The sequence below is a fragment of the Amphibalanus amphitrite genome, unplaced genomic scaffold (assembly GCF_019059575.1).
Source record: "Amphibalanus amphitrite isolate SeventyFive unplaced genomic scaffold, NRLGWU_Aamphi_draft 000141F_arrow, whole genome shotgun sequence".
NCBI classification, from domain to species: Eukaryota; Metazoa; Arthropoda; class Thecostraca; order Balanomorpha; family Balanidae; genus Amphibalanus; species Amphibalanus amphitrite.
This window is the reverse complement of record NW_024881636.1, coordinates 371,862-395,692: the sequence shown is the minus strand read 5'-3', so window position 1 is coordinate 395,692 and position 23,831 is coordinate 371,862. Positions and strand designations below refer to the sequence as shown.

Sequence of the window (23,831 nt, the reverse complement as noted above, 5' to 3'; positions counted from 1 at the left end):
AAAGAGCCATGGGCAGAACTTCGTCCCAATTCTTTTGGGATGGATCGACGAAATGAGATAAGATATTTGCTATAGTAGCATGCAGTCGTTCCACACGGCCGTTGGCCTGTGGATGACGAGGAGATGAAAGGATGCGTTTGACACCCAGAAGCTTACAAATGGATTGCATGAGTTTTGAAGTGAAATTGGATCCACGATCACTAAGAAGAATTTTACTGATGCCGTACCTTGAAATGATGTTTTCAACAAATGCTTTTGCGACAGCTTCGGTCGTGGTTTCGGCTAAAGGAATGGCTTCCGGAAATCGACTAAAATGATCAATCCAGCTAAGGTAATGGGTGTTTCCACGATACGAAGTTTTGAGAGGACCTACAATGTCAAATGACGAAATATGCATTGGATATGCTGGTGTGAGCGTTCGTTGTAGTGGTGCTTTTTTGATGGTTTTGTGAGCGTTGCGTTCCATACACTGCTGACATGAGTTGACGTATTTCTGTACATCTGTGTACATGTGTTTCCAGAAGAACAACAAACGAATTTTTTGAACAGTTTTGTCTAACTTGAGGTGACCAGACCAAAGAGTATCATGATATTGTTGTACGATTGTCTTTTTCATTGGTTCTGGTACTACAAGTTGATCGACGAAAGGACGGGTCTTGCTATTTTGAGATGAGACATGATAAAGCAAGCCGTCTGAGCTGAGGAAGTAATTTGACAATGGCTCATGAAGCTGTAAATCCATGCGAGCAGTTGAATGGCCAGATAACTGGTTGATAATGGGAATGAGGTTGGGGTCTTTTCGTTGCTCGGCTTTTATCTTTTCTCTTGTCCAACCTTCATGTTCAAACGAAGTGGCAGAAACAAACCCTAGGAAAGTATCCTTTGACTGGGAATCAATTTTAACGCGAGACAGAACGTCAGGTTTTACGTTCAGACGACCAGGTAAGTAAGTAACATCAAAGTCATAACCGGAAAGTTTGAGTGACCATCTGGTCAGACGGCCACCTGGATTGGTAGCTTTGAACACACCTCGCAGAGGGAGGTGGTCGGTGATGACATGTGTAAAATGACCTACAAGGTAACAACGAAGGCTGTCAAATGCCCAATAGATGGCTAAACATTCTTTTTCAGTAGTTGAATAATTTCGTTCTGCTTTGTTCAGCTGTCGGCTGATGAATGCTACGGGATGAAGTTCTTCACCGTGCTGTTGTTCCAAAACAGCGGAGATCGCAAAATCACTAGCATCAGTAGACAAGTAGAAATCTTTTGTAAAGTCTGGAAACCTAAGAACTGGGTAATGAACTAACGCATCTTTGATGGATTGGAATCCATTTTCACATTCTTCAGACCATATAAATTCAACATCTTTCTTTGTAAGAGCGATCATTGGGGCAGCTAATTGAGACATTCGCGGGATGTGACGGCGGTAGTAGTTCGCGAATCCTATAAATGAACGAATTTCTTTGACTGAACTTGGTCTGGGGAAGTCTCGAATCGCTTGAATTTTGGATGGGTCTGGACGTACGCCATGCTCATCCACAATGTGACCGAGATATTTAATTTGACGTTGCATGAAAGAACACTTAGATGGACGTAGGACGAATCTAGTTTCTTCGAGTCGGGTGAGAACCCTATCAAGCTTTTCTAAATGGTCATCGTAACTTCTACTAGCAATCAGAATGTCGTCGACGTAAAGAAATGCATCGATACCTTGTAAACCAGAGAGAGCAATTTGTAACGCACGATTCAGTGCGGCGGAAGCTGATTTCAATCCAAAAGGTATAGAGGCATATTGGAAATGCTGGTTTTTGGCTGTGAATGCGGTATATGGTCTCGACGACAACGAGAGAGGGACTTGGTGAAAAGAGCTAAGCAAATCCAATGTCGAGAAAACAGTACAACCAGAAAGTTGATCAATCGCATCCGAAGCAAATGAGTTGGGATACCTATCATCTTTGATCTTTTCGTTGAGAACACGGAGATCAGAAACAAGGCGGTAACCACCTGATGACTTTTTGACTAAAATGATGGGTGCATTGTACGGTGAAACAGCGGGTTCTATGATACCACTAGCAAGTAGTTTGTCGATTTCAGACTTAACTATATCGCGATGGGCAAACGGGAGTCGATACGGGTTTTTGTACGCAGGGGTTGGATCTGAGAGTACAATGTGATGTTCATACACATTTGTGATTTTGATATCATCTAACGTATTACCAAACGTACCGACATGTTTCATGAGCATATCGCGCAGTTGCGATCGGTACGGCTCTGGGATGTGATCGAGCTGAAAGTCGTTTGGAGACACTTTGTCATCTTTGTCAGGTTGAGTGGATGCTGAATAAGTTTGTCCTGACGAGTTTTCATCGTTCCTGTCAGTTTCTGATTTGGGAGCAGCAGGGTTGAGCTGTGCTATGCGCAAGTTCTTCCGAAGTAGAATTGGACGAGCCGTAACGTTTGCTACACGAACTAAAACGTACGACTTGGTCAAGAACGCTATTGAGCGAGCGACCTGTATACCTGCCGTTGATTGATCGACGTGACCCTGGATAAAGTATGGGGCCTCAGAGGGTACCAAGTAGCGCGGTAATTTCATTTGAACGAACATTTCTGAAAAGGCTGGAATTTCGACTGATCTGTACAAAAATAAAGGGTGATTTTTCCCTTCATCGATAGTGAAAGCATCGTTTTCGTCGTAAGAGATCAACGGGTTATCAATGTCGCGCGGTGAGTCAGTGGTGCCAAGTAAGAAGCGGACACGTTTTCGTCGCCTCGGGCTGAGCCGTTGCGGCGTCTGTCGCTGGGTGGATGTTGCGGCGCTAGGCTGCAGGAAGGACACACTTTTTGTGTCCGGATTGAACAGTAGCTGGTGGCGGATGATGAAATCTATGCCGAGAATGATGTCGCAACCAAAGGAAAGTGACTTATCGGTCACATAAACAGTATGCTGAATAGTACGGTCAGACACGTGGATGGGTATTTGACAATGACCTAAAATCTGAATTGGGGTACCGGTAACTCCTAAAATAGATAGTGATGACTTTTCAAGTGGACTCGAAATACTGCACGATTGAAAGAACTTGTTGCTAATGAGGCAGATACTGGATCCGGTGTCATATAAGGCTGAACCTGTTTGGTCCGTCACAGAGATTTCCAAGATTGGAGGACGAGGGCGCGTGCCTGAGTCATCAGCTGCCACGCTCGCGAACGCTGTAGTCCCATTTAGCGTCGCGAGCGGTTGCCGTTTGGGGATGGACTCCGTCGGGAGTGACTCGATCCCCTCCGATCCGGAGATCGGGATTGCGACCTTGAATAAGATCGGTGCCGTCGGTCCCGAGAGTGAGACCTTGATGAGCGGCGATAACGATCATAGCGGTCCCTCGATGAGTGACAGTGATCTGAACAGCATTGTTGGTGCTGTGAATACGAGGGAGGACGATAGGAAGAATGACTTTGGCGAGCTGGGTATGCGTTTCGCTGGTGAGTATATGACGGTGGCGTTGAATAGCCACGGCCACGATTGGGAAACGACCCACGTTGGCGAAAGTTTCGCCGGAAGGGCTGTCGTCCTCTCCCACGCTGAGGGTTTTGGGAGTCGGCGAGCTCGAGGCTGGCCACACGGTGCTGCAACTGCTGAACCACGTCCGAGTTTAACTCCGCAGCCGACACAGAATGTGTAGCAGATGTGTCCGAAGATGGAAGGAACACGCAATTTAATTCTTGGGTTCTTGCCAAAGCTATGGCGGCATCAAAATCGGATGGGTTTTGTGGCAACACCAGTTGGCGTAGGCTTGGTTTTAAGCCTTTGACGAAAGCTGCTGCTGCGGTTCGGTTTTTGAGCTGTTTGGTTTCGGGGGTAGCGTCCCATTCGGTCAAACATTTGGTTTTGTTTCTGAGTCGGAATGCATACGCATCGACTGACTCTTGCGGATGTTGTGTGCAAGTCATTAGATCTTGTAAACGGGATGATACGGGGCGATCAGAGTTGATCGCGGATGTCAGGCGAGTAGCGAATTCTTCAAAGGTGGGAGCATGATTCAAGTCATGACGGTTTCGGACCAGTTCGGCCACTTTACTGTCCAGTTTTGTTTTAGCTACTTTGAGGGTGACGCTGTCGGGCCAGGAACCCATGGTTTGAGCGTCACGGACTTCTTGCAAAAAATCTTGAATCGGGAATGAACCGTCATAAATTGGTATGAATGTCGAAATTTGGTGAATGTTAAGGCTAGAAACCGCTGGGGTACGATCGACCGACATGGTGGAACCAGAGAGAGATCCTTTAAGTATTAAACCAAATATGAGAAGAGAGATTTCTATACGACAAAAATAACAGAATTTAAGACCTTTCTACCTAAAAAAAAAATAACTACACACAACGGGACATGGGTCCGGGTTGGGGGGGGGGGGTAATAGATACCCCAGCCACCGCTGCCACCAAATGTCAGCGGGGCCTTTAGCCCTTACCTTCAGCAAAGACGTCTGCTGGTGAACTGGATTGTATTGGCGTCAGATACAGGACTTTATATACGATGAAACACACGTGTACGAAACTGGGACGCTGACCGACACGCGTGAATGTAGGACGCAGGGCGGCCGGCTGGGCACTGCAAAGCGCAGCGTCAATCAACTTTATTATTGAACATGCGTGCGGGCCGGGCCGCCCGTCCGTCACACGATGAGCGTGGCGAATAGGATTTTGCAAGGTTTCAATTAGTGTAAACTGTGAGGGTGCAGGATGGAGCAAGGCTGTGCGACACAATGTGCTCACGGCGCCCATATGTGATAGTAACGCCGGTCAAAGTGCTCCTGGCAGTGTCGGTGGCGCCCCTTATAGTGTCGGTGGCGCCCCGAACAGTATCGGTGGTGGCCCTCAAAGTGATGATGTCACCCTCAAACAAACGGTGGCACCCTTCGAAGTATCGGAGTCCCTAAATATCATACCTATTGCCGCCCATTAACGATCTGTAGCACCCCTCCATATGATGGAGCCGCCCCTTAAAGTATCCATGGCGGTCCTTAAAGTTACAGTGCCGCCCCTTACAATGTGGGTGGCGTCCTCAAAATAAAAGTGATGTTGCCCCACCCCCCCCCCCCCCCGAAGAATGTTGGCGTCTCTTTCTTCTTTAACCCTCGCCGGCACAGGCCATTTCGAGTCCTTCGACGGCACAAGGGGGGGTTGGTACGACCCCCCTCGCGTTTGGCCCCTGATCGAGCTAGAGCTTCGCGGAAAAAACGAGCGTGTTGCCCGTCACGAGAGGAAGCCGATGATATCCAATTTTAAGGTCCTAGGTCATCGGGTGACCTTCCAGGTCAGGTCAATGACCCGAAAACCGGGAAAATCGGGACCTGTTAGAAAGTCGTAAAGTGTGGCTGCTATGTGGTTTTCCGGGGTGCTGATCACGAATATCGTGTTAGGTTTGATCAGAGATGATGTCTTTAAGCATTTAGACCAGGTCGGGTCAGGTCAGGTCAGGTTAACCGGTAGGGGCTGTGACGGGTATTCGTAATACGTGTCAACCGCCTCGGACAGCTTCGTATCATGTTACGAAGGCACCAAAACTACTTCGTAAATGTTCAAATGGTTGCTAAATTCGAATTCAGCCCAAAAAACTAGCCTAGAAACATGTAAAACTCGAAAAAAGTGAACTGAGGTCACCCGAGGTCACCAAAGGTCAATGACCTGACCTGACCTTCAGGTAACCTTGACACCCACCCTAATGCATGGGAGCAACATCAAATCACATGTTTGAACGTTCAAAACCACGAAAAGCTTGCAAACGCGCGGCTAATGCGAGCCGACATGCGCCGAACCGCGATTTCGGCCAAACATGGTCACAGAGAAGAGGTCACAGGTCAAAGGTCATTGGGGTCAGGGTCATGAAATTTTCAGGGTTGGTGTAAAATTGATCAATGCGAGGGTACTGTAAGTGTCGTCGCGATCGGCTGCTTTTTACGCGAGTTATTCTCGAAAAAACCTTAGGGGGGTTACATCAACCCCCCCCTGTGCCGGCGAGGGTTAAGTATCGGAGGCGCTCCTCATTGTCATTTTGCCCCACATCACTGCTCACATGGCGCCCTTCAATGTAATGGTGCCACCCCGCAACGCTCAAAGACATAATTGCGCTCCTCACAGTGTCGGTGGCCCTAAAAAAAAAATTGGTGGCGCGCCTCAAAAATCAAAATGATGCTGTCGTCCCTTAGCATATCTGCAGCGCCCCCAAAATGATAGTGCCTTCCCTTAACCGGCGCCGGGCTGAGTTTGTTTAAACCCCCCTCCCGACCCCTATAACTTGGCTACTTAGGCCACGTAGCGACACGCGGTAAGCGGTATTCGAAAGAGTGTCAAAAACTGCTTGGGTTAGTTGGTTAACCGTGCTTTGGTTAGGTCAAGTCAAATGTCAAATATCAGGTGACCAGAGGTCATCAAAGGTGAAATGTGGGTGAAATGTTGTCTGTTTCAACATTTATTGACAAACTGGCGCATAAATCGGGGAAGAATAGAACTACAGCACCGCGAAAAAGCGCATTCGATAGCTCTTCAACGTTCCTATGAAGTCCTCAGACTTGACCTAACATCAACGGCTTAACCTACAGAGCACAACTTGTTTAAAGGGACACTCCCACCTTAACATTAGTTTTGAGTTGAGATAGCCAAATTGGTGGCCATGGCCTGCAAATACCGGTTTGGGCACTCACAACATCGAAAAATGCTTTAATTCGAAGATATGGAATTTCAAACTTGCAGTTTTCGGATTCTAAGGGGCTAATGCATTGGAATGCCCCCTTAGAATTTGTGACGTCAGCGGAGATCTAACGATTTTTAAATCTTAGACTAAAACCATCGTTAACACGTGGTGGTATACGCTGCTTTGCGCGCAACGTCTGCCGCACTTTAAGGCTGCCAAATTATTGCTTCCAAATAAAGTCGCTAGTAACAGGGGAGATCCCAAAAAGTAAACAAAAGTAAAAGCCTAATATCTTGAAAACCAGTGAATATTTTTCGGTGAAATTTGGCAGATATTCGTTTTCGCTCTTTCTGAACCAAGGGATATCACTTTCATGCCAATTCATTAACTTTTTTGAAGGTGGGAGGGTCCCTTTAACCCGTGCCGGGCCGGGGAGGGTTGGAGGGGACAGTGGACCCCCTGCGCCCCTCTACTGAGCTGTTTTAATGAAGAACCTTTTTACTGTAGGTAATAATTATTGACTCACGAAAGTTATGACATTGTTTTTTTCAGTACTGTGCTCCTCTCGTCGAGATGCGTCGAATGAACTATAATTTGACATTCAAACGTCATTTGGGAAATTTGAGCTCAGGTCCAGGTCATGACCTGGCTGGTAAAGGTCATGTTGCATATCAGTCGATTTGTACCTATCGTCAAACTGAAATCATCTATGTAAGGTGATTTCATCGCTCAGGCATGTCGCATGTCTCTATCAGAAGTTATTGGAAAAAAAAACTGCTGGAGGCCTACCATGACCTGACATGACCTCAAGGACATAACGAGGGGTCGTGGGTGGCAATTTTCCGATTAAGTGTGTCATTTTTAATTGTTTTCTGATGTTTAAATTCGTTAACTTTGACATTTGTCTACCTATAAAAAGAGGCACATGCCCTGATTTTCTCCCATTTCCTTTTACCTAATGGAAGGGTCGCAAAATTGTCCTTACATTTGGTCAGAGACATCGCAATTTCGAGACTTACATTTAACCCTCGCCGGTTGACGCAACCACCCTAAGGTTTATCGCGAATAACTCGCGTAAAAAGCGGCCGATCGCAACGAAACTTTCAGTACCCTCGAATTGATCAATTTTACACCTACCCTGCAAATTTTATGACCCTGACTTCAATGACCTTTCACCTGTGACCCCTTTTCCGTGACCATGGTTGGCCGAAATCAAGATTCGGCGTATGTCGGCTCGTATTAACCGCGCGTTTGCAAGCTTTTCGTGGTTTCAAACGTTCAAACATGTGATTTGATGTTGCTCCCATGCATTAGGGTGGGTGTCAAGGTCACCTGAAGGTCAGGTCAGGTCATTGACCTTTGGTGACCTCGGTTCACTTTTTCGAGTTTTACATGTTTCTAGGCTATTTTTGGAGCTGAATTCGAATTTAGCAACCATTTAAATATTTCCGAAGTAGTTTTGGTGCCTTCGTAACATGTTACGAAGCTGTCAGAGGCGGATGACAGGTACTACGAATACCCGGTACGACCCCTACCGGTTGACCTGACCTGACCTGACCCGACCTGGTCTAAACGCTTAACGACATCATCTGTGATCAAAACTAACACGATATTTGTGATCAGCGCCCCGGAAAACCCCTTAGCAGCCACAATTTACGACTTTCAAACAGGTCCCGATATTCCCGATTTTTGGGTCATTGACCTGACCTGGAAGGTCAACCGATGACCTAGGACCTTGAAATTGGGTATCATTGGCTTCCTCTCGTGACGGGCAACACGCTCGTTTTTTTCTGCGAAGCTCTAGCTCCATCAGGGGCCAAACGCGAGGGGGGGGGGTCGTACCAACCAACCTTGTGCCGTCGAAGGACTCAAAATGGCCTGTGCCGGCGAGGGTTATATATACAGTTACACACTGTTTGTCTTATCAATCGCTGAAGTTATAAAGGGATCGTTCAGTCGGTATATCTATGGTGAGCATTTGCCTGTTCCGTGGCTCAGTTGGTAGAGCACCGGACTCCCCGCATTGTCTTCGCTTGCGTTTTGTCCGCCGGCCGAGCCGGAGAGAAAGTTACCGAGTGAAGGTCATTCAAATTTCAAAAACTCAATGACAATGTCACTGGGGTCACGAAAATGTTTGAGTAGGTAGGTATAACATTCATTAACCTGGGGGGGGGAGGGATGAACGTATCGTTGCAATACTCTGTTCATTACGCGAGTAACTAATAAATAAAAAATGTATGAGTTAATCCTTACTCCACACGCTCTCCCTCTCCATAAAAAAGAGAGTTAATTGTGTTGCATTTTATTTATACCTATGCAGAAAAATAGAGGCGTCAAAGGATATGGCCGAATATCAGCGACCCTTGCTGTGTAAGCAATGGGGTATGACAAGTGGGGGTAATGGCCCCGTCCAGCGCCCATAAAGTGGGCACACTCGTGCGACCTGCCGACCACTGTTCTAGATAGAGCCATAAAACGCCGTGAATATTTTAAGCTTGACGATACGAATCGACTGGTATGTAACATGTTTACCTCAGGTAAAATTTTAAAATTATTTTTTGTTAGGTCAAATTATAGTTCATTTATCGCATTATGATGAGAGAAATACTATATCCCGGAAAAATAAACGTAATACCGCTGAGCTTAGGTTGAATCTGAAATCATTACTTAGGAAGAGTTATAAAAGAACCGTCGAACGTGTCTTTTTTGGTCATTAAATATCAGTAGGTATGCCGCCCCCTCAGATGCCAAGTGCCGCCCCTATGAGTGCAAAATGCCGCCCCTAATTGTGATTGCCGACCCAGTGAAAATCCCTTAAAATACGCCCTGTGGTATGTGGATGGAAGGCGGTAAGAACTATCACATATATTCCGGTTTTTACGAAATTCAATTTTTTTTGGATTTTTCGACTATGATATCCAAAAAATCAATTTTTTATTTTGGGGGTCAAAATAAAAAAAAATCAAATCCGAGATGACAGTTTTGTAGCCCTGTCAATTCTACAGCTTTTATGTCCTTATCATTTTTCTGTATTTGCAAAGCTGTAGGCCTGACAGCTCTTCCCGCGAAACCCTTTTTTTGGGTCGAAAACGGTAGAACATGACGTCACTCTGACGTCATTTCCGGCCAACCTATCATAGCTTTTGGAATAATTTTTGGTCACAATGTGTAAAATTGATGTCCGGGAGGGTACTGAAAGTTTGCTGACGATCGGCGCAGCGGTTCTGGAGATATATCGAAAAGTCTGGAGGGGGGGGGGGCAAAAAATAGCCCCCCCCCCACCAGGTCGCGGGTTAAAGGCCTAACATGGTCTCAAGATTACAGGTCAACGGTCAAGAATGTTTGGGCAGTTGAAAACTATTTATCTGAGGGTAGGTATTGGAAATTTCGTTGCGATCCACCGCCTTTTACGCAAGCGGTCGTGACAAAAAAAAAAACGAGGGGAGGGCCGAGGGATTTGTAAGGCCCTCTTTGTAAATATAAGCAAATGGCTAAAAGACTTTTTTACGACACCTAGATGTCATTCTAAAGGGCTTCTTTTTCGTATACAAACTCTTGATGAGAACAAAGGGGTGGGGGGGCAAAGTCGAGGAGCGTAACTTTCCTAGCTTTATTTTTACCCCTTAGGCCCTTATCTTTGTACCACTGCACCTTTATAACTGAAAAATTCGGCTACTTGCTTGCTATTTATTTAGGTACAAGTAGGTACAAAAATTACACTGCAGCGGCTTGAAAACAAATCGCAATTTACCCTTGCAAGCACAACAAGATCTTTTATGTAATGTCGGTTTGTCAATTTAACTGATCTAAACAATAGCTAACTAGGTTTCGCTCCTTTGCACGGCTGAGACTTTTCTGAGTTGGTCCTGTAGATGGGACCCGTTCGGCGTCCGGTGCGTCAATCGGACGCCATTAGACCGCGCACCCCGGAACGAGTGGCACGCAGCGACGACGGAGCAATCGATAGGCTGGTCATATGTGAACGGATTCCACCCGGTTCGTCCCGGCCCCCGCCCCCGCGCTCTTTCCCGCCCCCGCCCCAACGGGGCTCTGTCACAGCGCAGTGCGGGGCCTGAATGAGAGCCGCAGAGAGGCGGAGAGAGAGAGAGAGAGAGAGAGAGAGAGAGAGAGAGAGAGAGAGAGAGAGAGAGAGAGAGAGAGAGAGAGAGAGAGAGAGAGAGAGAGAGAGGCGAGGGCGGAATAGGAGATGGATCCCCTGTGACCCTCGGGAGTACTTACTCCTACCGACCCGGGCCCGCTACTGACATCATGATCCATCCGCCGGTCATGGCAGCGGAAATGGCATCATGATCCATCCACGGGCCGTGTCAGAATGTGGTACGAGTACGGCATGTAGTGATGGATACTCACTGCGTGCCACGACTCGATAGATCACAGCTAATAAAGCTGGCTGATGGTGCACTGAGCACTGTGCACCGTGCAGTGCTTACTTGACACATATTGTACCCATCGGTGATTTTTTATTTAAATATGCCCACTGCATAACAGGTGGTGGTGTAAAAATAAAGATAAATTTTCCGGTGACAAACTTTGCTGCTTGGCCAACTATTCGTCTCACGATTTGGATGAAAGAGCTGAAATAAAGTATCGTGTCTCCGCGCTGCCTCGCACAGGCGGTGAAGTTAAAGGCCGACGACGGTCCCCGGCGCGTGACCGGTCGCAGTTGTCAGCGACACGTGCTCAGAGATTGCTGCTTTCGGACGCTGGCTGACTGCTGAAACAGCCGGCTGGCCGGTGTGCTGTGACCGAGCTGAGGGGAGAGAGAGGACGAATTCGCCGACATTTTAAAAGCCCTTCTGTTCTGGCGAGTGGAATGATAGTGTGGATGTGACGTGGGTCGAACGTGACTTTGATGGTGACGCCCGCTGCCCCAAGCACTATCGGAATTTTCCGTAGCAACGCTGTGGAAAAAAAACGATATGCTTCTCTTTGTAGATCATAGTAATCAGAGACGCGAGATGACAAGTCTTAAAAAAAACACACACACATACACCCCCCCTCACACACACACACTTAGACCTGGCAGCTAAAGAATTTAGCCTTTTGTCCATTGAGTCATTTCAAACGGACAAACCATAGCAGGAGCAAAACTGCTGATGCAAACGCTCATCCAAGTTTTAATTGAATATGTTGCTGACGGCCTGCAGGCTGCAAATAAAAAAGTAGCACGCAGTTTTTAATATACCAATTGGCACTTTTTTTAAGGAACTCGCAAATGCCGAAATACCAATGGAATAGTATTCGGCGTGATTCTGAGAAGCGCATTGCTTACATGAGCTGGAAGCCATTTCTTAACTTCGCTTCTTCGCTTTAATGCGTTCGTGAAATTCAACAACAGTAGCGAATTTCCAGCCTGTTTTTCGTCTCCCGTAATGTCGTTTGATGTTTGTCCAGCTGCTCGCCCCTGTCGCTGCCTCTGCTCAGCTACCGTCGGGATCTGCTCTGCTGCACTCCCGGGGCTGCTTCCCACTCCCCCGCAATGACTGTGTATCTGTGTCCATCGCCCTGCAAGGCGCTGGCGCTGGTCCCTTGACCCGTACCCATACGGTACCGCCGAGCCGGGTCCCAGTGCGTAATGTGCCCTATTCAGCCTTCCCTGGACGAAGGGATGGAGGGTACCTCGGCTGACGGTTTTTCGCAATTGATTAGTGACAGAGCTGAAAGTTTGAACATCTGTTCTTTAATACAAGCCGGATCCTTCGCCACCAACCGCATTTTCAGGTCAGGTCAAGTCATTGACCTATGAACCTCTGTAAGTAAGTAAGTAAGTAAGTAAGTAAGTAAGTAAGTAAGTAAGTAAGTAAGTAAGTACGTTAGGCGGCACGGGCGGACATCGATAGCAGCGCCTCTATCGGTCACTAGGGAAAGCTGGGCTGTAGGCGACGAAATACCGGCTGAGTTGTCACAAGTTAAATAGGTTTATAGACATCCTTCTTGTGAAAAAGCTGAACTTTTGCCTTCAATATTTCTACAGGCAATTTTAGAAGTGCCTTCACATATATTACAAAGCCGTTTAATTTATTTTATTCACTTCAAGCCTTCCCTATTGTTCTTGATGATGCGGGAACTATTTCTAATTAGTGTTTCTAGCTTAGTAAAAGAACATATTTCGCAAACGATGAAAAAAGCATAAATGGAAGATTTTAAATGCAATTTTCTGTAACAAATAATGGTAAATTCTTTGCACATCAAGGAAAAGGTGCATGCTAACTGATAATTTAAAGTTCTTGGGGCCAGTTGGTTTCTTCTTTTCTTACGTCGCCCCAATGGCCGCGAATACACTTGTGATAACGCCTATCGAAGTAAGTAAGTAAGTTAAGTAAGTAAGTGAACCTCTGCACGGTCCTGTAATGTTGCAATGGCAACGCCCTCTGTTAGAAGAGGCTGTACTTCCCTGTACTGTAAACTCCCAAGGCTGCACAACTTAACTGGGATTTTCCCTTAGGGTGACCCGAGGTCAGATCGGTCACTTGACCTCACCTTTAGGTGTAGGGGAAATATGGAAACTGTGATGCCTGCCGGAGAGAATGAGCGCGCTGCGTATACGTTCTGTCTCACCATTGCACGATGTAAGTGGGAGCACGATGATTTGCCGTGTGTTACGACCATCAGAAACAGATCAACAAGATAAAACACAAGAGTTAAATCCAAGACATCTTTATTGCCTGCTGCGGAGAGTTCCATTGAGGAGAGGCAATGGGATGGTTTTGCTTTGTTGGGCCGTCTGAGCCTTGGCGTCCGAGATGCTGATGGAACCGAAGGGCGTGCCGACCTGCAGGTTACCGGCCACGGCCAGTCCGCCTGTGACGGACACTCCGCGCCGATCGTCCGCCGTGTCCCGGACGGCGGTCACCTGGGCGCCCACCTGGGTGGTCTCCACGGTCCCCGAGGTGCTCTGCTGCACCGCGGCGTCCGCCTGCACCCGAGAGCCGCCCGGCGGGAGAGTCGCCGCGGGGCCGGCCGGGTCAGACGGGGTCAGTGGGCCGGCCGCGGCAGGGGCGGCGTCAGCGCCGGCCGCCGGGGGAGCGGCAGCGCCGGCCGCCGGCAGACGCTCCTTGGGTACGATGACGGCCATCGGCTGGTCGCCGGCGGCGCCGCTGCGACTCGGCTTCAGGGTGTCCCGGGCACCGACAGGAGACAGCACCTTCAGGATGGCCGCCTCCTTGCGTCGTTTGATCTGGTGGAGGCGGCACAGCGGCCCCGCACAGCCGCTGGCCGAAACGCTGAGCCCGCCACCGCTCAGCGTTCCCGTGCTGAGCGCGGTCAGCGTCAGCAGTACAGACACCATCAGCATCAGACGCGCTGGAACAGACAGACGGGAAGTCAGCGCAACCAATGCCGTCCGGCTTTCACGCCGATGTTTTTTATGTGTTCTCCTTTCTACAAATATAAACTGATTTGAAGCGTAGTCATCTGCATGTCATTTTTTTTAGCTACAAACACCCGACCACCCGTGCGCGTCTTTTCAGTTGGTCCGAAAAGTTCGGAAGTTCGTACTGTGATGAATCGTCATCTCATTTAGCTCACGAAGACATGCTAAATGGCTTCAAACTTCGCATCTTGGGAAATCCAACCAATTAAGGAATGTAGCAGAGTTGCAAAATAGAGAACTACGAGATTGCACTTCACCAAACTTAAATGAAAGAACGAAACCTAATGTAACGGCGTCGATATTCAATTTGAAGCGATGATTGGAAACAAGCATTCAACATCAAGCATGTTTTTCCCTCAATTTCAGGGAGCTTGCCTGATTTGGAGATGAGGCAGACAAAGCAGAGGGAAATGTTGTTTGAAATAGTGCGAGACAGTCAATTCAACAGTTACAATTGAATTCACATCGAATATGAGGATTGGGGCCAAAGAATGGTTTACACTTTACACAATTTCGTTGAAGAGTTCCGGTTGCGGAGCATGCTAAGTATGCGAAGCATTCACTGTCGCAGATAGTTAATTAGGCTGTAATGTACGTCTTCCTTGCAAATAGCGAAAATTAATAAAATGTCTCACTACGGATTGCAAACCAGAATAAGCACTTGTTTTTGCTTTACGAGTCTTACATACCGGTAAATATGTAATTCACCTTTGGCCATCGGTTTTCTTAGAATTTCAAAACTGACGGTTTCTCTCTTCTCTACCACCCCGTACAGACTCCGTTGCACACTGGGCCGGGTGTCCGGAAAAGTGCTAGAAATTATTTGTGATTGAGTTGTTGATCTCAGTGACAAGCAAACATGCTAAAAACGAAGTGGGGCTGCTTAACTCTCGTCGGACCTATTGTCGGACCCCCCACCCCCTCGGCCGGCCGAGGGGGGAGGGTTGGTACGACCCCTTTTTGCCGTTTCGCCTCTAATGGAGCTAGAGCCTCGCGGAAAAACAAGCGTGTGCGCCGTTTCAAGGCGGAACGATTGATACCCGATTTTAAGGTCCCAGGTCAACCGGTAACCTCTGAGGTGAAGTCAAAAAGCCCAAGGTAGGGTTTGGTTTTTGGCAAATAATTTCGCAAAAAATGGCCGCAGAGCAGCGATTTTGGCACCATCGTGTTCGCCTGGCTCAGGCGCGTCGAATGGTATACTTTTTGTTCGGGTGAGGTCAACTTAAGGTATTGACCTCGAGTCAAGGTCAGTTCAGAGCCCATCAGGCCACGAACTTAATCGAAGGAGGTCGTATCGCATATCATTCGATTCGGGAGGTCTTCCCGAGTCCATTGGTGGCTTTCCCGAGTCGCTGGCTTAATTTGATCATGAGTTATTGACGAGAAACTCCTTTGACCGGTGTGACGTCATAAATGACGTCACGGAAGGTCAAAAATGCAAAAGTAAAGCATCGGATCTTGCAAGGAGTGCACGAAATCACGATTCCGTGTGCTTGAGATAGTTTGAAATCATTCCATGCGCAAAAACAACAGTTTCCTTATTTCCCCATTCACTTTTTAATGGTGAGGTCACGTGACCTCGAAGAGTAGCAGGCATTAGCAGAAATTGCGAGTAGGGCATGACAGAAAGATGATTGGTGGTTTGTATGGCATGGCCATTTTTAACGGCTCGAAATAACATTTATCAAAAAGTCTAACTAAAGAGCAAGTTGTTGTTGATTATCACTGACTTGTGTTTAGGGGTTAATAATGACTGAATTTTTGAGTTTGGCCCAGAAATGTTGACAGCATTGTGTGCGTTGATCAATTCTGAGCTCAGGGACATATATTTCATTTAGATTATAAGCGTTTGTTGTTCACAACTTCCAGCGTTTTAAAGAGCGCCGGGCCTTCAGTAGAGCGGCGAGGTGACAATTGCCCCTACATCATGTGGTTTACTGGCGCATATCTCGAAAAGTAGCAGGGAAAAGCAGCAAAGCACCTATATGGAACAAAAGATGAGTAATCAGAGGCTAGTATGAAATGTTCATTTTTAGCCGCTAGAAATAACGTTTTTATAAAAGTCTAATTAAAAAATTGGATATGATTTTAAATTACGTCTTGCAGCTGCTTGCAAACAGCTAGCTTATCTTGCAGAAAAGCGATGCAATATGTCAGAATGATGTTGGCACAGTGAACAACAGTGCCCTGAACTAGTCTGACAGGAAATTTCGTTCAAAACGACGATTGGTCAACTAATAAATTACCACTAAAGTTCATCATTAAAATCGGTAAATGTGGTGGCCTATAGAGAGTCTAAATTGTCTTGTGTTTGGTGACAACTGACGACCTCAATTTTGACCTTAGGGCAAAACAAGCATCGGAATCGTATTCTTCGATAAATTTGGGATTAAATGATACCTATTTTGTTCATATTGCGGACAGTCAGTTTGGGGGAATTTCTAGCGCTTTTTCAGGCTGCCGGCCTACAGTGCGTTGGTAGCTAAAAAAAAACAAAAAAAGTACAACGCCCGGAACTCCTTCAGCCTCTATACCTCTAGCTGAAACAATACGCAGCGCGCGGGCGGCGCTCGGTCCCATTGTCTGTAAGACGGCCCAGCGCCGAGCGCCGGCCCGCTGCTAAAACATGCATGGGCGGCGGCCGGCGGCAGGGTGCCGGGCCGACGTCAGCCGCACCGCCACCGCTCAACTGTCGACGGTATTTTATCAACCTTTCCGCACACTAGCAGAGGCGGGACTGGGTAGGACGGACCGTCCTACCCCAGTTGTGTATGCAGAAGCGAAATGGCCCGTGTCCTCGCCGCGGGGAAAAGTTAGGAATTGGCAAAATTGACTCCACGCGAGCGGCAAATTCGGACGTGAGTTATGGAAACCTCGTTGAGCTGAGACGAAAACAAGCCACCAATGTGTAGTCTAGAGGCGTAGAACAGGAGTCTGTAAAAGCCGTTACCTTTTGAAACTTTTGAACCATCGAAACTGACTAAATATCATAAAAAGTAAGATGAGCATATTTGACGTGTCGAACAATGTTATGTCCAAAGCTGTCGTGTTTTAGAAGTCGATATAAGGAGGAAAGGAAGTACAAAGGTATATGCAATATAAAAAGTGAGCCAATAAAGATAGCTAAGAAAGTTGTTTGATTTTTTCATGGTTTCGACGGCAAAGACATGCATTTCGAACCGCGGCTTGTAGAGAAATGGCATGAGGGCATTTACCGTGGCATGAGGGCATTTACCGTGTTCATCGACCTGAGGCCAGTTTTACCAACAGAAAAATAGTCACCTACCGGACTTTTTGCCTAAAGACCGCTTCACGTACAGAGCGTAAACGATAAAGCCCTATCAGTTACATGCCCATCGCGTTTACGCTCCGTATGTGAAGCGTTCTTTAGGCAAAAAATTCCGGCAGGCGGCTATTTTTGTTGTTGTTGTTGTTGTTGTTGTTGATGTTGTTGTTGGTAAGACTGAGCTCTGCTCCCGTTCTTTGATCACCCCCCCCCCCCCCCCCTTTAACACGCACAGGCACACAGAGCTCTAAAAAGGTTCATTCGCGTTTGGTGTTCACTGTTCATGCATAAGAGTAGATAAACAAGATTAATCACGGATAGAAATGTTATATGGAATATATCGTTCGATTCATCCTGTAAACTAAAAAGAATGATGATAAACCCTCGGTACCTACTTCAACTTCGAGTGACCCTGTAATTGATTCAAAATGCTCTATCACGACAAATTGAGTCAGGAGCCGTGAGTGGCACCCTGCCTTACGGCTCCAGCCCCCCTCCCCTCCCTTCACTCCCCACCCCGCCAGACCTACCCATTACGTATGACCGGCTGGCCGCTCGCTGTGTCCACTTCTCTCTCGCTCTGCCGTCCGCTCCTGTCCTCTGTCCTGGCCGGTCAGTCTCCGAGTGCCGCACCTCTCTTCTGGCCGCCAGTTATGGGCGAGGGTGGGTCTGCCGCGACTCTGATTGGTTTACCTCCCTCCCCTCCCCTCCCCTCCTCTCTGATCGCCCTCGGGCGGAGCCGCGGGCACATCATGACGCTACGGAGGCTGATCTATAGAGAGGGAGAGGGGAGGGCAAACGAAAACAGAAAGCAGAGCAACGCAGGACACTGTGAGGCTTTCAAGAGCAACAGATTGTGAGGACAAAACGTCAGCATCGCGTTCATCTGATCGAATGTATATTGTAATTACGTGCAAAGTTATTTACGTCTTTTGATTTATGATATTGCATATTGAATAAAAGTAGGTATTTTACAATACCTTGAGGTACCTACTTGTCTTTTAAATCGATATCGTTTGTTTATGCGGCCTTTTTACAAGAAAGCATCATACATTGTTTGAAAGCGTGTATTAATCCGATAACTTGGTGTGCGTGGTCGCAAATCCTTCACATGCTTAAGCGGGTGAAAGCTTTCCACACACACTGCATGCACGAACCTAACTTGCATTCGTAGAGCAAGCACCGGAAGGTCATAGGCAAATCCATAGTTATTTAGGTACGTTACAGATACGATTACGTAACGAAGCTCCGAAGTAATGCAATGCATCCCAAATGAGCACGAAATTGGTACCGTTTGCAAACTAACGTTCAATTCAAAACACTCAGGTCAGATACGGAAATAGGAATGGGTGTTGGAAATCAGTGGATACCGAGCCATCTCATTTGGTAGCGCGGTCAGTCTAAGTATTGGGCCATCGCGTATTTGATGGTCAGTGGCCTGGCTATAATGGCGCATATGCTACCGAGCGGCCGGTTTCCCAGCCAACGAGGAAATAACAGCTAAGCGAGCTTTAACAAACTGGTGACGTCATCAGTGACCTGAATTCGGGCTGGAGGACATTTGAGCTAATTGCACGACTATCAATCAGTCTGATGGTTTGTTTTCAGCACACGGAGAAATTTAATTTACGTCCAATATCAGAACGTTGATCTTCGATTTTTATTCTCCCAATCACTCGAAATTTTCCCGATTGTACGGTAGCATAAAGTCCAAAGGCTGCGCAGCAAGCTCCACTCGACGCGGGCTCTGGCTTTGTCAATCCGTTCATTGAAAACATCCCATTTAACTTTAATAAAAAGACATTTCTATGCCTACAATACCTCATAATGCGTTGTGTTGATCTCTGGGAAGTTTTGAATCTGTCACAACATGTGGCATTCCTATTCTTAGGCATACAGCCTGCCTATATGTATCTATATAAACTAGGCCAATGTCCATCAATGGTCGTGATTGTTGCCTAACTAAGCGCCGTTCGCTGCTGAATTATGATTTTAATGAAGGGCGGCTCCCGTTGAGTGGATTCTGACATGTGACTGACAAACGGTTGATAATTGCCCAAAGAATAGGCTCGTTGTCCACAAATAGACCAGCCGTGCAGCGGCCCTCGTGACGAGCCTGATCGTGCCGATATTTCCGATAAGTGATAAACCTAATCAACCTGCCTGCTTGTCCGCAGCAGCGGAGCCCGGTATAGACGTAGGATTAGCAGCTAATTCTTTGATGCACCTGAACGACTTAATTGCTGGTTGTACCGTACTGTGAAAGCTTGTTAACGGCATATGAGTTGAGGTCATGCGCTTGGGTAATGGGTATTAACTTTGAAAATATTCCCAAATTACTTCTCAACATATAGGAGTTAGTTCAGTGCACCACACATGCCCATCAGAATAGCACAAGTCCCATCCATATCGTTACAAGGGAAAATGTAGCGTCAGCACTCAGCAATGAACATATATCTAATGCGCTGTTGATTCCTGAATCCTGTGGGGGTTAGCACATTTTTTTTGGACGTGTTTTGTTACTTTTTTGGAATTTATCCATACCAGGCGCCACGCCACCGTCGGCAGCTCCGTCCGGCGTCGATTCGGCCGGCGGCGGGGGAGAATGATCCGAGACCCGATCGGATAGTGCTGTTTTGGATGGTCGGACGGGGACAATAAGCCTTTCCCGTGCCCACCGGTGCGATCAGAAGGGTGGGGGGGGGGGGAAGCGCACGAAAACAGGCGCGAACGGGTGCCGAAATAAACAGGCAGCCCCTCTCGAAGAGCAGTGCGGCTCTTCTTTCATTCCCGGTGGGAAGTGGGTCACCGGGGCTGGACTATGAATGACAGGTGCTTTTGTGAGGGGACCGGGCCGGGTGAAGGGTGAGCGGCAGCAGTGGTAGATTCGCGGCACCACGCCGCTCCCATTTCCCTTTCACACCCTTCTCCTTCACCCATGCTGGTCTCGGTCTCAGCCTGCCCGCGCTCCTCGCCACAGTGCGGTGGGTAGGTAATGCTGGTGACAGGATTGTTCTTTCCAGTAGAGAGGATATAGTCATAGAGCCACCAGACTGAGTGCACTGTCATCGATTTACCTTTTTTAATACAGTAAACCCATCAGCAACGCGCTCTTCTGCAATGCAAACAGCCCAGCACTTACCAACAAATATTGTGTCGATAAGGATTTGACGGCAAGGCAAAACTCGTGCTCTGAAACAGTAATGCTTTTATCTTGAATGCAGTTTCTTCACGCCACGCCCCAAGTATTTCTACCATGGCCGCTGGCACGACGGGAAAATGTTGCTGCTCATTTGAAACGTAAAATATAATGCACTTCATTCCGTATACCATGTATTATTCATAAATGAACTCTCACTTCACATGTTGACTGCCCTTGCAGCTTTGGTCTAGAGGAAATTTTAGACGACTCCCGTGATATTTGATCCCAAAAACAAGGTGCCTGGAAAGTGGAAGCGCTTAGACCTGCTTTTCCGTCAACGATATCTGACTTCAAGAACTAACTTAATTATGATTACAGGCTGGTTGCCAAGTGACTATCAAAGTGAAAGGTAGCTAACTTGATTATATTTAAATATTTAAGCAGGGAGCATACCGGCACATGATACCTAACGTTGCGAGAACATGAAAGGATAAGGCATTAATGAAACAGAACAGGGGAAGTGTGTGGTATTAGTATAAACGGAAGGGCCCAGTTGCTGTATGGCCAGTGGCCTATCAGAAAATGCTCAAGTATTGAATTTATGGAAGGTTGGTTCTGGGCTCACAAAAACGTAATGGAGACTATGAGAGAACTGATGCCAAATCGTAATAGATGCCATCCGATATGACGTAATGTAGAAGGAATACAAGGTCGATTCCGTAGTAGGTAGACAGGACATGAAACAGTTCAGAAGACTGCCTGTCATGCATGCTTTCCAGCTTCGGAAGCAAAAAGTACAATTGCACCAATTAGCCAAGCTGAAGATAACAGTCTGAGGCCAAGATTGGGGTTCCCATCCTACTAGGATTGAGAGCCCGCAGTATCCATCCGATATATAAATGCTGTATGGGGTAGCGAGCAAAAGTAACAAATTATGCCCGATGTGACGTCCCTGCAGCCCAAGGGTGAAGACCGAAACATGCTTTATTGCCCGGCGTAGCTGAGGGCAATAATGCTTGTCGAGGTCTTCGCCCGAGGGCTACAGTGGCGTCAGAGAGGGTAATAAATATTGTATTGCCCCTACCCCATAGAGTAGGTACTTATTTTTATACATGATCCACCCGAACTCGTTAAAAAATATCATTAAATATGTCGCCGCTCAAAATAAAATTGAAAAAGGACGCAACCACGCGCAGATTTCTATTGCCCCTTGGCATGGTGTCACTAAAAAAAGTTTGTATTTCTTCAGAAGGAAATTTAATGTGGAAATTGTGGTCAACATGAGTCAAAATTATTGCACACCCAATAAATATACAAGCAATGTAATAATGGGTGCTATGCAGTTGGTCTGTTCACTTGCCTCACGCCTCCACACCAGGTAGCTGTGTGGTGTGTTCTAGTGATGTCAATTACAGAACATCTGAATACCGATACCAAACCAAATACCAACCAAAACCACGGGAAAATACCGAAACCGAACCAACTTCATAACATGAGGCAAATACCGATTTTTTACCAACTTCTCAGCCTTCTTATACATTAGTGAGGGCTCATAATTTACCAACAAAATACCAAGTACATTAGGTTTGAAATACCAAATACCAAGTTGGTATCGGTTTGGTATCGGTATACCAAAAAGTTGGTATCCGATTGACATCGTTAACGCCAGACCTCTCGAGACCCTAATTTTTCGCGATTATTTTGAAATGCATGGAAGAATTTCAACCAAACTCAAGATATGGCCGTTTCAAGACCTGCCGAAACTTTTACAATTTAGATATTTTGTCGCCATTTCAATATTTCAGGCACTTCTCATTGACTCGTAATGTTAAATTTCGAGCAAGATTTTCACCCGGCGTGTAGAGGCTATCACCAGTCAGTCTGTGATACGTTATGACGTCACAGCTAAGCCCCGCTTCTGTGGTCTTGGCCTGCGGCGGTTTCGGGCCGGCGCGCGGTCACTCGCGCTGTGGCGGGGAGCGGGGACGGTCGAGCGGTGCCGAAAGCCGGCGGAGTTGTGCCTAACGTCTTGTCTGACAGTGCCCAAAGAGCGACATGATGACTGAGGAGCCATAAATGCTCAATGCGCATTGCTTGTACAATGCTGATATGTTCGCTGATATTTGTTTTATTTTTATAAGCTGCAAATGACGGGCAGATGGCATATTATAACTGACATAAGGTTAGGAAATATTCAACTGTATTTAAAGTCTATGGCGTTGCAGATAATGCGATAATGGGATGTCGGATGTCATCAAGTAGCTCCTGATTTGTACATCGCTATGCACCCATCGACCAGCGCAATAATTAGCTAATTGCCTTCGCTTCACTATAAGGCTCGCTCGTATTTCACCAAACAGATATCCTACATCGAAAATCGTATTTGTTAGGAATCGTTAACGTTTTTCGAAGCATGTGTGAGTAGTAGATTGATGAGTAATGGTCGTCTTGGTCCCATATACCTACAATAGTCAACAAGAGCCTAACATTTACATGACGGCCTGCTGCAATTGATTCATAGCACGTGAAACGTCAGCGAAATTCATAGTCCTTACTCCTTTACAGATGGCAGGGGTGTCGTTTGTACAGAGGTCGCTGATGGGCACGGGTCAATGCCGCAGTCGTGGGCGGAGCCTAATGTCATATGACGTATGAAAGCCTCTATCCAGGATGGAAAAACAGTTAACCCGGCAGTTGCTGGGGTATTTCGCCACCCACCGTTTGCTGGGGGGGGGGGGCGTTAAACGCCCCCAGCCGATAACTCGAGAACCAATAGGCGCAGCGAAACGCACGAGGCGGCAAACGAAAGAGCGCGACGAGACGCTTCAGATGAGTATTTTAAAGTCGAATTTTGAGGTCACAGGTCAGGTCAAGGTCAGGTCAAACGCCTGAAATCGGGCTTTCAGTGGCATGGACTTCAGGACTTCGCAATGGGCGCCTCTCGCCATAAACGCTGTGAAAACGGTGCACAATCCATCTAATAAGGCCTACAAGAGTGTCAGCTCCATGTAGGGGTCAGTCAAGCATAGGTCAGGGTCAAGGTCAGGTCAACCGGGTAGGCACATATCCCCGAAAATCAAAACTGATATTCGCAGCCTGTGACACATGTTTTATGGGTAATTTGGGGCGTAGAACACGATGGTGACATTCATTTTATCATATGTGTACGTGTTTGGCTCAAAAAGTTAAATTTAAGAAATTCATGTATCATGGTCGTGAAGGAGTCACGAAAAATTGCCAAGATTCAGTTCAAGATTATGGAAAATGCGGAACGATAATCAATAATCGAAGATAGCCATTTGATTGACCATGGTATTGGCAGTC

General features: G+C 47.0%; 2 protein-coding genes across 2 annotated transcripts in view; one reads left to right on the top strand and one right to left on the bottom strand.

The window, feature by feature from the left end:
* Positions 1–23,831, top strand: part of LOC122382508 — a 102,337-nt gene that overhangs the window by 57,020 nt on the left and 21,486 nt on the right. The gene's annotated exons all lie outside the window — the stretch shown is intronic.
* LOC122382511 lies at positions 13,349–18,033 on the bottom strand. Its single transcript, XM_043367918.1, has 2 exons — positions 17,896–18,033; positions 13,349–14,009 (listed from the first exon to the last, which is right to left on the bottom strand). The coding sequence occupies exons 1-2, from the start codon at positions 17,897–17,899 to the stop codon at positions 13,366–13,368; spliced, it is 648 nt and encodes a 215-aa protein (XP_043223853.1). The 5' UTR covers positions 17,900–18,033; the 3' UTR covers positions 13,349–13,365.